The following is a 16,329-nucleotide window of genomic DNA, read 5'->3' on the forward strand; positions in this document are numbered from 1 at the left end:
TTACCATATCACCTCCAAAGCCCCAGACACATTTCCTCTGAAAGGCTGGCCCCACGCTGCCATCCGCTCTTCTGTACCAGACACAAACACATTTCCATCGCTTTAAAGCCCCTCCCGACTGGCTTAAAACAGAACTGAAGCTTCTACTAAAAGCTTCCCTCAGTTTTCACAGCAAAGTTTAATATAGATCAACATCTGTGGAGGAGAGATGGAAAAAATACAAACTGGTGAGGTGGTCTAACATTTTTGGAAGGGGAGGAGTATTATAGGTAAACAGTCTCCACTAGCTGTGCAGCTCTGGAAGCTGTTCAAAATACTCGCTCCTCACTAGGCTCAATTACACTTACTGCTTTGCTCCTAGAACCTGGATTGCTGGAAACAGCTTTATCCCTTCAGAGCTAGTTTCCTGCTTCCCTTCACCTGTTCACATTGATATTTCCTACCTCGTGGGGGTTTCCCTCTTGTTGCTATGACAATACTCTGCACATTTAATCCAAGTATCTGCAAACCTTTTCATGCCCGGTCCCTGCTTTTCTGAAAAAAGGAGGGCACATTCTGCTTCTAAAGGATTAACTAAAAAGCACTTCTCAAACCCTCCTGGTTAAACAGGAGCAGCCCCAGCTTCCCAAGAAGCTGTTTGACCAAATTTGTCTCTGATGTGAGCAGTCACCTCCTGCGCAGGGCTTAAATCTCGCCTGCTAATACTAAGGCAGTAGAGACCAACTGCTGTCTGGAGTGGGTCCAAAAAACCATTTCACTGCTCCCCCACAACCACTCCAGAGCCCGCTCATCAAAGTTAGCCTTTATATAGCCCTGTTCACCCACTGCAGCAACGCTGCTGCAATTACTGTGTTAATTCCCTGTGAAAAGCAAAACCAAACAGGTCTGTACAAGTGGCTCTCAGTTCTATGCAAGATTCAGTTACGGGCTCCTCAGCCAACAAACAGCAAGTATAAACCTTAATGCAGCCCAGGTGCTAGAGCTGTCTTGTAGCCAGATCTCTTTTCCAGCAGAGCAGGTAAGAGCTCTTTCCACTTCTGACACATAAACAGTCACCCTGCTGATGGCCAAGGGCTGCACTCCGCCAGGAACGGGACTTACACTCAAGCAACTCCAGCTACATAACCCATGAACAGAAGACCACAGCTACACATTAGTACCTTTTCTTTAAACTGGTTCCCACTTCTTCATTGTTAAAGCCAAGTGCCAAAAAAAAAAACCTAACAGTTATGTTAAATTAACTAAAATGCACTAATTCTCAGAGTTTTCAGCCTGATACAGCAGCTCCTACCATTTTTCATGCTGCGTTCTTTAACGTGGGAAGGAAATCACCCTTTACTATGGAAACACCTGCTTTTCCTCTCAGCCAATTGCTCAATTTTTTCCACAAGCAGCGTGTTTGTTGTATGCCTCAGGGAAGCTTTGGCTTCTGCAAAAAGTACAGCTTGCAAGGGTGTAATCAGTGAGGGGCACCAAGTATCTGACTCGTCCTGAACAGCAGCCTCACACAGGTCACCTGAGGGAGTTCCCATGAAACGCTTCCAATCAGTTACAGCCTTGCCGTTCAGAATCACAGGACTCAAAAAGGATCTCAGAGATTACAAAGACTCATCTCCATAATGCACTTCTTCCTTGTCTTCAAACAGGAAATTAAAAAGCAAACAGGCAAGTCAACCTACAATGGGAGGGGGTCACAGGATTTCAAGCACACAGACCCTCCGTGGAGGGTTTCACTAGTTTTTACTTGAAATGGAGACTACGCAACGTGAAGAGAATGAGGCACCAAGCTAAAATGACAGATTTGCTTCCTCCCAGCCTGTGCTAAACTAGATTTCTGCAGGCTCTCTCAGTGCTGTGGAGGGCCTCTTCTCTCACAAGCAGCTCCACTGGTGTAGCACACAGATTGCTTCACCCTGTAACTCGCTTTTCTCATACACCAAGAGATTTGTGGCCGCTGCTCTTGTACGAGCCAGAGCTCAAACAGTAATCTTCAACTGTGCAATTACACCACCTTGAAGATTTGTGCTTTGTGATGGGTGTTACAGGCAAAACATACAAGACCACAAGAGAAGAACAGGCTCCAGCACTCTAATTTGAACTATAGCAGCTGCAGCACAGATCTGAAGGCCCAACGTGGAGCAGTGCAGGCAGACGGTGCAGTAAAACCCAAACTGCTCCGATGTAAAGGACAGTGTTCAGCCGTGCTACAGGGAATGGCACTGGCACAGCAGTGCTGCTGACTAACCACGACAAGGCAAGGCCAAAAGAACCCTCCATGTTCTGCACATCTGTCATAAAAATCAACAGCTCGAGCACTGGTGTCTTCAGTGGTGTGCGTGTGAAGCATTAAAAAGTGCTGTCACAGAGCAGCCGGATACTGAAAGCTGACCACAAAACACTGGTCACAAATCCACAAGAGAAGAGGAGCCCGATCTCAGGAACAATCTAACCTAAAAGAGGACAGATTGCTCCATCTGTACCCTGCTGCTCAGCCCCTGAAAGGCAAAGAAAACACAGAGCATGTGAAGCCATTTCCCCTGCCTGCTGTATGTAGCACCACAGGACAGAATCAGGAGGAAGCAAAGTACTCCTTTTCAAGCCTTTTTGCCTTCGAATGACATTTCCCCTCCCTCCTGCCCATTGTGAGCCAGTTTTAGCTGGTCTACACCTGTGACATCATGAAGCAGCCTGTTCTGGTCTCCTTTTGCTCTGCAATGTCCTGGTTGCTGCTGGGCCCAAAGGCTTTGTCTCCTCCACATCCACAACGATTTATTCCCCTTGCAGAGCCCATTCCAAGACCCACAGTAGCCACAGTGTTGGTGTGTGGTTCAGGTACTGCTGGGAGATCTCTCTTTGCTCCCTGGTCTCTAGCCTGTGTCTGACAGCAACCTGCTGCACTGACTGGCATTTATCAGTGCCCACAGGCACCCCTAAGTCCTGGACCAGTGCAAAGCTGCCCATCGATACATCCACTTCAACACTGAGCTGCTAACCTGCAGATTTAATCTCAGATTTTACTCAGTCAAGAGATACAGAGAGAGGAGGAATCACTACTTCAATCCCAGCCAACTGCTGCGGAGACCACCCGAGTGCACAAAAGGCTGCCTCTCCAAAGACACCTACCTACACCTGCCTCTTCAGAGAAACAACAGGCTCCAGGAGCAGCTGGAACAAGAGATGCCTCATTTCCAGTGACCTTGTATTTTGTGGTCTGTCCTCTTGCACCAGCCCATGCTGAGGCTTTTTCAATAGCTGGAGCCACTCTAAGTCTCTCTCCTTCAAGGGCTCCCTGGCTAAGCACATTGCAGCTTGTTTCCTCAGATGTTAATAGAAAATGGGGAGCAGAGTATGTCTCAGTTACATCAGCCTCACAGGAATACAGAATCTCAGACCTCTATCCTGTGTCAATGGACTGCAGAGAGCATGGTTTGCTTCAGGGGTCTGGGAGGGAAACGCAGCAGCAGCAGCAATATACAGTATGCTTGCAAAGCCTTGTTTCTTTACAAGTGCAGTATAAAGCAACCCTTCCCTCCAGATAAAGGGGGACTTCTCCTTTCTCCTCAGCAATTAATGCTGACTTTCATTTTCTCCTTCATTTTAGGCAGTTCCCAAACCAAAGAAAACAAGTGGGTATATGTCTCTGGCCCAAGCATAAGTTTTTTGCATGAGTGTGCATTTGTGGGCTGAATTCTGATGAATACCACAAATCAGAGCACTGTACATGGGGAAGGTAGCATTTTGAAGAACACATCTGTGCTTATCTTCATACTTCTCTGATCCCTCCTTAACAACTGTATCTGAGCACATGGTAAGGTTTAATGTGAATCTCACTGCAGAGCAGGGGTATGGTTATGCTTAACAGAAGCACACCATGACAACTGCTGGGAGCACAGCAGCAGAATGAGAAAGAAGTCTCTGCCATGACCTCAGGGCAAGAGGACCCCAGACCATGGCCTACTTCTGCCCTTCTTTGCTGCTTGTCTGGACTCTCCTCCCTGTTAAATGGGTGAGTGAAACAGCAATTGGGAAATGGAGGCTGCTGGCATCAGCTAAAAGTTCAACCTGCAAAGCTGCACTCAGCTCAGAGTTTGCCAGCAGCGGACAGTATTCCGTTCACAACAAGGACCCTTGTAAGATCCCCACATCCTAGCCAAAAAAAGAAACACAGTCTGCTTCAAATCCTGGCCAGCAGTTCCTGCTTCCTCTCCATCTCTGACCTGCAGCTCTCGTGTGATGGCACTGACACAGCAGCCTGTCTGACAGCATCATTTTTTTCCTCCTGCCTGGAAACAACCTTTTCCTCCCTCTCCTTCCTCCATGTGTTCCTCCACAACTGTCATTTCCTACCCCCAGCCTTTTACTGCAGCTTCTTCCCAGTAGTTATTTACAGCAAGGAGAATGTACCAAAGATTGCACAGCTGGCCATGGAGCAAACACCCCCAATCTTCCATACACCAGACTAAAAGCAACCTGTGCATCTCCCTCAGCCTGTTGGAAACACACTTATTTCTAATTTCTTGTTAGCTAGCAGGGCACGCAGTGCCTAAGAACAGGGATCTAATTTTAATCCAATCTTTCTTCCCACTCTTGGGAGACCAGCTGTGTTATTTATTCCAGTGCTGGACAGCCATAAACACAGACATGTAGACTTAAAAAATGAGGCACAGCAGGTATTGGAGAATAAAACAAACTTGCTCTTCCCTTTCAGCTCTCTCTTCCTTATTCCTGGAGTCCTTGCCTGAACCCTGCTGCACATGGAGATCTTTGTTTTTTTCCACAGCTGGGGGCTGTGCAGATGGAAAGCAGAGAGAAAGGATATTACTCAAAACTTTTTCCTAGCCCAAAAAGGACCCACCTGGATCCAGCATGGGGTGTGTTCCTCCTGGGATAACTAAGCAGTAAAGACTCCCTAAATCAGACTGCCTGTTGCCTATTACTGACAGGCATGAGAGAGTGCTACACAGGGGTCTGTGATCTCAGAGGGACCCCTCCCAAACCTGCAGTGCTCAGTGAACCCACTCACAAAGCTTTCAAAAGCACACAAGAGCATCTCCATTGCTGATGTGCTGTGATTGATGCCTGTCACACTAAACAGCATTGTCTCATTGTATCTCACATGCTCCCCTGTCATACCAGATACATATCCATCTGTTGTCTCTCATCTTGGGCTGGGAAGTGTTTAGGGCAAGAACCAGCATTGTGTTCTCAGTTTCTATGTTATTTAGCACACAGGGGTGTGTTCTCAGTTTCTATGTTATTTAGCACACAGGGGTGCTGCTTTCCTGACCTGGTGCTCCTAGGCAATATGTACAGTCAAAGAATTAGCAGTCATTTGACAGTAGTAAAACTCCCCCAAAAATGAAGCTTCCTGGAAGCCTCCTCCAGCTCAGAGCAATATGCCAGGCATGAAAACATTTCTGGATTCTCTCTGGCACAGAAAGATCCAGGTTATTGTGGACAACTACAGTGATATTGCAGAGCTGTCAGGAGGGAGAAGGCAGCTCTACAATCAGGCAGTGACTGTGTGAACAGTCGTTCCCTGCAGCCAGGAAACACTGTGGCTGGTACTCCTGGGTTCCAGTTCAGGCAGGTTCTCAAGGGCCACACCTCATGTGATGCTGGCTTACCACAGCAGTACCAGTGCTCAAAGGCCCCCTCCAGAAATTCACATAAAGCAACCAACGTGACATTTCACCTATGGAATTCCCTGCTCCAGGGGGCTAGCAAGGCCATCTTGAAAATAACAAGGATGGTCTCTCGAGGTTATGTAAGAAAGAGGAACACTTACAGGGGAGGGAAGACTCCATATTTCAAAGCCTATTGTAACCACTAGCAGCCCACAACCAAAAAAGAGAACTGCCCCCCTCCTCCCCATTTTGAAGCCTGATCACCCATTCCCAGCTCCCTCGCAGTGGGGCTGTGCTCTCTTCAGATGCAGAGGGCAAGCAGCTGAATGCTGGGGCTCAAAGGGCGTTCTCCTGGCTCTGCATCCTCGCAGCCCACGCCGAGGAAGAGCCCATACCTTAGTGCAGTTGGCAGCCTTGGGCTCGAGGTCGTTGAGGGTCACCAGCTCCCGGAGCAGGCTGCTCTCCTGGTAGCCGCCCTTCACTCCTCGCAGTTTGAAGTAAGCCTGAGATCGCTGGAGGATGAGCCTGAGGTTCACAGCAAACCCTGCCATGTCTATGGCGAAGGGGCGGTGGGGGTCGAACACAGTTTTCCAGCCATAGACCTTCCCTGCAGCGTTCACTTTGGGCGACTCGTAGCGCAAGCCCCCGACGAAGGCCACCGGCCACACCGACACCTTCCTGGTGCTGCGCATCTGCAGGCAAGGAGAGAGGGGCACGGTGGGGGCACGGGAGGGTCGGCTCCGTGACGCTTCCAACAGACACACCAGCACCCCAGCAGAACGGCTTCACCCTGCTCCCCCTCCTGCAGGAGCTGACCGCCCCTGGGATTCAGCACAACCCCAGAGCTGAGAGCCTGGGTCAGGTTCCCAGGCACCCTCTGTGGCCTGGAGCAAGGCACGGAGCTCACTACTCACCTGTACCAGGATGCACAGCCTGGGGCTGGAGAGCAGAGTGCTTTGGAAAGTGGCAGCCAACAATGGCAACAGTAATGGATAGCCAGGGAAACGAGTGAGAGTTCAGCACTGAAACAAAGCTGCCAATAATGAACCTAACAGAGATTGAAGAGTGGGTTTCTTTGTCCAAAGGTCTTCAGACCTGCGGGACACATGGACAGCTGGGGAAATCAGGACACAAAGGAGGGAAGCACTTTGTCCAAGGCCACCTGGAAATGCAGCAATGGCATATCTAGGAAGAGAGGTGCTTCCTCTGAAAGCTAAGGAGTCTGAGCTGCCATCTCAGCCTGAGAGCCACAGTAAAGCTAAAAGCATCTGTAGAGTGAGGCACGGCAGCTGTAGCCCACAACAGTAGGGACAGTTGAGAAGTGCAGCCTCTCCAGAAACTCCCAGCATGAAGGACAGTGTTTGTAGCTGCTCTTGCTACTCAGTGGAGCCATACTGGATGCCTCTGCTCCCTGTGGAGTCCACAGAAATAGATATGAGCCACCGGGGGACTCTTCATATGTCTGCACTTGCCAGCGCAGATGCTTCAAATGCCAGTCTGCCCGCTCACCCCTCAGCACCCTGTCCTGCTCTGCTGGCAGGCTCAGCCTCATGTTCTGCTCTCAGCCCAGTCTCTTAGATCAGGGATCTCCCAGAGCTAATCTCATCACTGCTAATTACTGCAAACGAGGCCGGAAGAGCTCTGGCACTTGCCCTTCTGCATTATACACATGCTAACGGCAGCCCCTGTCCACAGGGAACAATAGTGTGTGTCTTCTGCATTTCACAGCACATTTCATTGGCTCCATGTGACCTTAACTGCAGCTACAGATCAGAGGAGAAGCCTCTACGAGCCAAGCACACGAGGGAAGGAAGGAACCCTTTCTGCCTTATTAATGTGCAGCGTCTGTCTCGAGATGCTTCCACAGCCAGCCTCAGATGGGACTAGGGAAGAAAGACATTGAGTCTGAATTTGCTTTCAGCTTGAAAAGCGTGGATATTCCTGTGGCTGTCCACACTCAAACGGGGAAAGGGGGGATGTATGGAGCTGATAAACAGCAGATCTCTGGTATGAAAACTGGCAGCTGGTGGGGGAGGAAGCAATCTTCCTTTCTCATCCCTTGTTGCAAGAGCTCAGCCTCAGGAGAGCAAGGCAACAAGCGATTTCTGAGCTGAAATTCTGCCAGGTGAGGCACAGTGTACCTGGCAAACCTGCAGACAGGGAAGGGCTCAGGAGTCCATTTAGAGCCCCAGCAGGAGCGGAACAAAGGTGGGAAAGCAAATGGGAACCTTCCCTTGCTCAAGCCCAACAAGATTGTCATGAGATGCTGCCAGCAGGAGCAGAACAAACAACAAAGGTGGGAAAGCAAATGGGAACCTTTCCTTGCTCAAGCCCAACAAGATTGTCATGAGATGCTGAAATTCAGCCTGCCATCACAGTTCTGGGGCCACACGCTTCCAGCCCCAGCACCTCCTCGCAGCAGCCCCAGACACCATGGGTCCCCTGGCGCTGCAAGGGGAGGAGCTCTGGAGGGGAGCAGAGAGCCCTGCACACACCTCCCAGCACGGAGGGACTCCAGGTCTCTGCGAGGGGAAGCGAGCGCTGCCAAAGGCACGGGCAGGGCCACCTGCTCAGGGCCTGGCTGAACGAGCTGTCCTGTGAGCACCACGGCTCTGCTGCCACCCTGACCCCACATGGGCACAGCTGGGACGGGGCAGCGCTGCCTCAGCCCCGCGTCTCCGCAGAGCAGAGCTACAGAACTGAACCAGGGGATGCTCTGGGACGACAGCAAACGAATGCAAACAGCACGCAAGGAAGAGAAACCCCAGGGACTCCCTGAACAAGAACAAATAGGAATTAACAGACAGACAAGTGCAATACGTAGGGGGGGTGGAGAAGAAAAGCAGATAACATAAGGTCAGGAACCCGTGAGAAATCTCCTCCAGGGTGGGGCACAGAAGGAAGACAGCCAAGGTTTCTTTTGCTAGGCACGTGCTCCTGCACAGGCCTGTCAGACAGCAGGTGATGTGCCAGCCCTAACAAGGCTCCCCACGGGGAAAGGCAGCTCCTCATTAGCTTCCTTTCCAGTAAACACTATCTGCCTCCTGATCACAAGGCACAGGACAAACCGGGGTTCCCAGTACTTCACACAGGATGCCTTTGACACTGGGAAACACACGATTTGCAGCACAGCAAACAGCCCCAGAGAGAGCTTCAGGACAGTCCCAGTGGGACCACTGTCCAGCCAAGGCTGGTCGAGAGCTCAGGAGAGCATGCACACAGCACCTCCTCCACTCAATACACAGCATCTTTCACACCCCATGTGCTAACCTGCCGTCTTCAGCCAGTCCAGGCCCCCCAGCAGGGTCTTACCTCCTCAAAGAGCTCCAGGCTGTAGGTGTTATCATCATCAGCGAAGTAAACAATCCCAGGCTGGCTGTTGTTTTTGTTAAAGGTCTCTCTCAGCCACCTGAGGGCGAGGTTCCTCTGCATGGTGCCCCGGGGGATGCGGGGATCCCTCATGTCTCCCCTCAGCTTGTAGTTGCGGGGCGTCTCCACGTTGAGGTGGGTGTAGTTGAGCCCCGTGTCCCGCAGCAGCCGGGTGATGAGGGGCGTGCGCCGCTGCGAGTCCTCCACCAGGATCCAGTGCAGGTTGGGCACGTGCAGGAGCGTGTTGGCCAGGCGGGTCAGCTCTGCCTTCTGCACCGGCCGGCTGTAGGTGGGTGTAATGACGTGGATGGTGGGAAGGGTGTCTGACCACGGGGGTGGGCGGGTATAAACGTATTCTGTCCTCACCACCTCCACAATGTCCCGGTCCGACAAGCAGTATTCCTTGGAGTCCAAGCCTGCAGCGAGATCACGCCGGGAGTCACCACCATCATCTGAGCAAGGGCATGAGAGAGAAGAAAAAGCTGCATGGACTGAGTCCTCCAGCACCCCCTGACCGAGCCAGCGGTCCTGCAAACGCTGCTCGCTAACAGCAGGGCACCCTCGTGGCTTCAGAGGCAAGGACATGAGCTCGGGTGGAGGTTTTAATAAATAAGTGCAGAAATAAATAAAGGAATCAGGGACAAACACATGAAAAAGAAGTTCCTGCTGTCAGAAAACCAGCACCAAAGAAGGCCCGAGAGCCCAGGACAATGCTGCACCTGAGTGCTGAGAATAAGCGACTTTAAAAAGCACCCGGTAGACACGGGCTTGTACAGCAATCAGAGCTGGATAAAGAAAATAGCAACATGGATTGACAATCTGTCATTCCTGAAGAGCTCCAGTGCTCTGGGCACTATACTCAGCAGGACAGGACTTGTGGCCCTGCACTCAGGCACCGGAGCACCTGGATTGGGAGGCAGGGAACTAAATGGTGGAAAATACTGAGTCAGTGAAGATCCCCCAGCAGTGTTGCCTGGCCAGGCTACTGCAGCACCCCACTGACAGGCCTGGGATGGGGCACAGAGAAGTGGGGAAAACACCCTTCAAGTTCAGAAATCGAGAGTAGAAATTAAAGCCTGTAATTGTAGGATTTTTCCTGCAGAGACTTTCACCTGCCTCTGACTAACCTCTCCTCAGAAAGACCCTACCAGCCTCTGAACACGACAGCCCGTTCAGCAGTGCCAATGTGAACAATGGGCAGCACACACAGAGGATACACTGATCCAAACATATAAAATCCTTGCAAAGAGACTTGTTCACCATTGGGTCAAGGGGAAAAAAAAGCTCACACACCTGCCCCTTTTCCAGGGTGCAGCTTCCACACTTTCATGCCACTGTAGGCCAGCAGGAGTACCATGGTCTACAGTTAGGACCTGGCAGAGATGAAGGGACACCTCCATTCAGGATATAAGCCAGCTGCTCTCTAGTGGGCACATAATACTTTGAGCCATACATTTTGCAAAACCAGCTACTACCAAGAGCTTCAGATGAGAAAGAACATGAACAGACAGACATTAGATCTGACCCAGCAGGGTACTGCCTATGGTTTTTCATAGCATGTTTCTCTTCCAGCAGCATAGACTTTGATACCAGCCTTAAACTGAATGGAGGCCTCGTACTCCATGGCACTGATGGAGGGAGGTTGTACATCTGTCAGGGGAGCAGGGACAAGGTGTCCTGCACATGTTAGTATCAGGCTCTACGGAAGGCAAAGCACATCAGCATCACACAGCAGAGCTCTCTGCAAGCACAGGATCCTGGAATCAGTTCAAAAATAAATCTGCAAAATGCATTGGACACAGACACAAATATAATTAGCCAGGATGGTGCTTGAGACAGTTTGCAAACCCCTGCAGGTCAAACCCTCAGCTGTAAACCCTGGCATGGGTAAGCACTGCTGTTCTGTGCTCACTAGCAAATAGATGCACATCTCTTTTTCAGCACCTCCTACAAAGGATCTCAGAAACGCATGACAAGAACAAAATGATTTCTCCCAAGAGCTTTCAGGTTGGTCTCTATCACCACTCATTTTCCACTGGGGGCTCAGGGAAGCACAGGAAACATCTTATCAAGGTCATCAGTAAGTTCAGAACCAAACAGAGAAGTCTCTCCTTTAACTTCAGTGTCTGTGGCCATTCACAGAAAACAGCTCCTAGTTTCTAGGGCATTGAATCAAACTGATGTACAGAGAGCATATTCTTAGTAGTGTCCTCTTTTAAAGGCCAGTAGATCCTTTAAAAGGATCTTTAAAAGGGGAGAGAATCTCCCAGAGAAAGGCACCAAAGAGGGAAAAAGAGCTGGCCTCCTTCCCCACAGACAAGCCTCCCCAAGCTGCCCTGCCTTCCCTGGTGCTCAGCAGAAGGGTGGAACCAAGAATGATGACTGCAGTAGGCAGCATGGCTTCTTCCAGCCCCCAAGAACCCTCACAATCCTTGGATATTGTTGCTATACAAAGAACAGGATGAAAACTAGGACCCTTCTGGCCAGAAAGGATCCCTCAGAACTTCCTGCACTCACCTGATTTGGGCCAGGGCTCTATTTAATGCTTTGTGGGACAAGCAGCACAGAAGCCAACTCTCTGGCTCTTGCCTACTCCTTCAAGTGCAAGAGCACCAGTTTGCTGCTTCCCTGAGGACACTTAAAAAAGGCTCTTTGTCTCATGTCTCCCAGAGGAGCTGTCTCAAGTGGCAGCTTTGTTTCCTCCGCTCTCTTTTTTTCAGCTTTCCTGCTGGACTAACTCCTGTGCAGAACGCCACAAAGGCTGGCAGGAAGGGATTCCTCTCTTATGGACCATCAGGGACCAAAGAAAAGCATCTTCCTTCAGTAGTCTGGATTTAGGCCATAAAGAGCTCTCCAAGTACAGTAAGCACATCCCAAGGCTTGGAGTTTGATGTTTCTGAAGAAGCCCTATGGGCACCAGACTATTCCTATAGCAGAAGTAGAGAGGCTTCTGCATGAGCATGGACTGGGAGCTGAGATGAGCATGGCTGCCATGGGGAAATGAAATGAGAGAGGACATGGGAAGAAGGGAGGGATGCACAGACATGGCTGGGCTGGCATGGGCTGGTTTGAGTTCTCTCACCCTTGTGCACTGCAAGCAGTGGAGCAATGGTGCTCTGGTGCCAGACGGTGATTAGTAGTGTCCAGGGCAGAACTATCAGCACGATAGCCAGGATGTCTCGTCTCTTCGGCATCTCCAAGACTGACTGGGCCCACAGCTCCTCATTACCTGACAGTGAAAACCCCAGAGACAGAACAGCAGAGCACATGGAGAACAGAAATAAATGGCCAAGAAGGAACAAGGACAGAGAGAGAACGCGAGAGAGGGAGAGAGCAGCGAAGGCGACACGACTCGTAGGTCTTACCAGTGCTTACAACCCACCCATTGCAGAAGCAGGTTTGGAGGGGCCTCGGCTGCTGAGACCAGGAGCAGGAGGGCACTTCTACAGGACACTGCTGGAGCTGCCAGCAGGAACTTCAGGGACTCATTTGGAAGGAAACCTGCAACACAGAGCAAAGATGAGTAGGCAGAGAAAAGTAGCAAGGAGCTGCCCTATAGAGTTCACAATCCTCCTCAAGAAGAGCAAACCAAAGAAGGGGCAACGAGCAACAGAAGGGAGAGATGCCTTCTGAGTGTCCCAAGCCTCGCTCTCCTTCACATCCACTTGTCAGGCGAGTCCTTCACTTCAGCCAGAAAAAAGTTGCTCAGTGCCACAGCATCTGAACTGTCTCCCATTGGAAAAGGACCCACCAGCCAGCCTCACCTCCAACACCACGAGCTAGGCTCAAGGCCCAGGGTGGAAGCAGAGGCCATTAGCTGCCTGACCCATCAGCAAGTGCTCTGAGCCACCAGTCCTGCTCCCTCTGCCAGGCAGCATGGACTCGGGGTGACTGTGCCCATGCTCTGGGGAATGCAGCTTGGGAGAAGCTGGAGGCTCCAGCTGCAATCCCCTCAGCTCAGACCATCCTCTGGCATCTTTGATGCAGCCAGCTTTAACTCAGGCTTCCAATGGCCTGTTCAGGTTCATTTCTTCCATCTCGGAGGTGTTGCGACTGGAGCATATTAAACTGCCACAACGGCTTAGTTTGATTCAGTATAAGCACATACAAGATTTAAGCAGACTGTATTTTATCCAAGTATCTTGGCAAGCAAAGTACATCACTTAGCAGGGACACGCAGGGTGGACAGTTTGCAAACACGGGTAGCAGTTTAGTCCCACTGCTCCCGTGTGGGGAAGGCACTACCTGCTGCTGGCAGGGCAGGGAGCAGCCTGCTCAGGGGACAAGCACAGAGCTGCCAGCTGGCTGGCCAGGCACTGCCACTGCAGTGCCCTGGAAACCATCAGATCCCCTCCTCAAACCACAGGGGAGCTCCTCGAGTCTGGGCTGTAGACACAATCCTACTCAGCAAAGGGCTTTGCCAAGATCCTTGGGGCTTGCTTTCCTTGGCTGCATGGGCCAATCATGGAGGATCCAGGTTCAACTCATGCAGTCAAGTATGGGGAACCAGCAGGAAAAAGCTTTTCACAGCCCAAGGATATGCTCTGAGCAGCCAGATGTGCTACAGACGTTCAAGGAAGCATCTCCCAGCAATGCAGATTTGCTCCTTATTTTTTCAGAACTGGAGAAAGCAGCTTCATCCAGACAAAATAAACCAGGGAGGAAGAGGAGGAATTATTCCAGCAAACATCCGCCTTCTGCTGCATCCCTGTCCAGCTTCTCAGAGCCAGAGAAATCCCACTGGCCTAGCACTGCCAAAACACACAGTGCCCTCAGGAAAGAGCATCTGGGCTCATCCTTGCTGTCCCTGCAGTTGCTGTCAGTGCCTGAACAGAGGACACCGAGCGCTGGCATCCTCTGAATCCCTTAACAAGGCCAGAACACGTCCCTTGAGCACCCGTGTAGGGCAGAGCCATAAGGGGCAGCTCTGAGAACTGAGCACCTTGCCTAGCAGAGTACCTTTGCTGCAAATGCACCAAGGAAAGGCCTCTGCCACTGGCATGGGGGTGGGAGGAAACAACATGCTAAAAGAGCCACTCGGAGTCAATTCACAGCATCTGGCAAGTGGCCACCATGGGCTGGCATGCACCAAATGCCCCGTTTGTCAAGGGCAGCTTCCTCCAAATACAGCACTCCTACCTCAAAGACGCCTTTACCAGGACTCCTGCCAATGCAGACTCAAATTCCTGGCACCCTCCCCTAGGACAGGCTGGCCCCGGGCTTCCTATGATAGAGAACGGGCACCCCGGGCCTGGGGTGCTACTGGGATTTCCATCCCCTCCAATGAGCTCCAACGATTTGTGCATCGGTCTCTTCAGCATCGATTCCTTTTAATTTGCTACAGAGCATTTAGCAGCTCCCTGGTCAGTCATCTGTCACTTTGGTGCTCCAGCTGCCAAGGGCCAACACACAGCCCACTGGTGCCCCAGCAGAGAGCTGCTGGTTTGGCTGTGCTGGCAGCAGAGCTCCCGGGGACAGTCGGTGCCCTCTGCCCTGGGCACGCTTCCTCCCCACGTCCCCCTGGGGCTGGCTGAACGCCGGGCTCCCCTGGCACCATGGGCAGCTGTGGGCTGCAGAGGCGGCTCGGATGCCCCGTGTGCAGTGGCTGCAGCTCGCGTCCCTCTCCTTACACACAGCGTGCTCCACAAGCCCAGAGGGACACAGCCCTGGCACGGATCCGAGTCTCAGGGTGATGGTGGGCTGGGGGAGAGCGTGGAGCCCCAGCCCACGGCCTGACCCCCACTGCTGCCCCCCGAGCTGCCCGGCAGCAGCCTGGCCGTACCGCGCACGCCGCTCTGCGGCACGGGCGCTTCCTCTCTGCTGACTCCTGAAGCCACTTGGTTTTATTGATGACCGTGAGAAGCCTGACTGAAGGGCAGTGTAAGAATTCACTTGGGGCTGCTGTGAGCACTATGAAATCTGGACCCAGACAGAGTATTCTGTTCCCTTTCAACACACTGATGCACCCGAGGGTGCAGGGTGACGCCAGTTCCCAGTGTAACAAAGCCAGGCTCCCACCTCACCATCACGTACTAAAGCTGCAAAAGGTGAAATCCATTTTCTCCTGTGAACATTGTCAGCTAGGAAATACATGGTTGCCTGCAATTTAGCACTGCTGGTGAGAGAAGTCACAGCTTCACAGCCCCAGACAGAGGGTTTGCCCTGCATTCAAAAAGCCCCTTGCTACCTACCAAAGCCAAACGATGCCTTTTCCTGCTGTTTATGGCACAAGTGAGGCAAGCCAAAAATCAGTCTGGGGAAAATTATGCTCCTCTTCACAGCACTCACTCTGCCCCTGCCCCATCATAACAGCATTCTCTTTGCCTTCTGAAAACATTCAAAACAAAACCTGGCGTTGTTCAGATTGTCAATTTTAGGCTTCTGCTACCTCCTCCTCCACAGAATAGCAGGAGAAGGAACAAATTTAAACATGAATTAATTAAAAAAGATGAAACTCTTTTCCACTACAGAAAGTATACTTCCTTTTTTCAGTTTGGAAAAAATCAGGCAAAAGACAGATCACCAGCTCAAACGAGGGCGATCTGAGGGTGAAAATACTTTGTTTTGCATAGACTGGGAAGACTTTCCTTGGCAGGAGTATTCTGAGATGCTGCAAGCAGAAGGGCTGTGCCACGTGGTGAGAGAGATTCCACATCCTCCGGCAGAGGGCAATGGTGTCAAGGCATGACAATATTAAAAGGACACTCGTCTAATAAAAAAGCTTTAATAAATCCTAGAGCCATGTGTTGGTAATGTGCTGGATTATTAAATACTGAAGGTTCTTTTTAAAAATCAAGCTAATTGGCATTAGCTCTGACACTTACCATAGGAAGTACTGATTTGATCTGCAGTTTGGTTTATAGTCACTTTTACCTCCTCTCTTCCTTTGGGGTTGATCAACCCCAGTGTTATAACTCCTTGGTTTTCCCATATTAAACAGAAGTGATTGAGAACCCGTGAAACTAAAGAACTGCTTGAGTTTAATTTGTATACATACAGAAGTGACTGCAGTAAAAATATTGTCTAGACATAAGAGAAACAGACAAAAAAACCCAAACAAAGATACCAAACACTTACAAACCAGCCAGGAAACAACAAACACACACAGCCAAATCCTACAACAAAGGCTTCACAAAGAAAATAAACACTCCTACTCAGGATACAAAGTGTCTTCTCACTAATAGCTTTTTGCCCTGACAAACTACTCCCTAAACCTAAACACAGGGTTTCTTTCACCTTCGCAACAGCAACTGCTTCTGACTCCTGCTGGAAAAGGCAGCAGGAGTGGCAGGAGCCAGAGCTGCTGAGGAAACTGAGGCACGGGGCAGTGCTG

At 50.9% G+C, this 16,329-nt stretch overlaps 1 protein-coding gene across 1 annotated transcript in view; it reads right to left on the reverse strand.

The window, feature by feature from the left end:
* Nucleotides 1-16,329, reverse strand: part of B3GAT1 (beta-1,3-glucuronyltransferase 1) — a 35,119-nt gene that overhangs the window by 2,840 nt on the left and 15,950 nt on the right. Inside the window, exons 2-5 of the mRNA XM_008945077.1 lie at nucleotides 12,362-12,497; nucleotides 12,079-12,225; nucleotides 8,940-9,448; nucleotides 6,023-6,319 (exon numbers count right to left, since the gene is read on the reverse strand). Of these exons, the coding sequence (XP_008943325.1) occupies nucleotides 6,023-6,319; nucleotides 8,940-9,448; nucleotides 12,079-12,190 (918 nt within the window). The 5' untranslated portion in view covers nucleotides 12,191-12,225; nucleotides 12,362-12,497. The remainder of the gene's footprint in view (nucleotides 1-6,022; nucleotides 6,320-8,939; nucleotides 9,449-12,078; nucleotides 12,226-12,361; nucleotides 12,498-16,329) is intronic.

Source organism: Merops nubicus, unplaced genomic scaffold (assembly GCF_000691845.1).
Source record: "Merops nubicus isolate BGI_N331 unplaced genomic scaffold, ASM69184v1 scaffold10530, whole genome shotgun sequence".
NCBI lineage: Eukaryota > Metazoa > Chordata > Aves > Coraciiformes > Meropidae > Merops > Merops nubicus.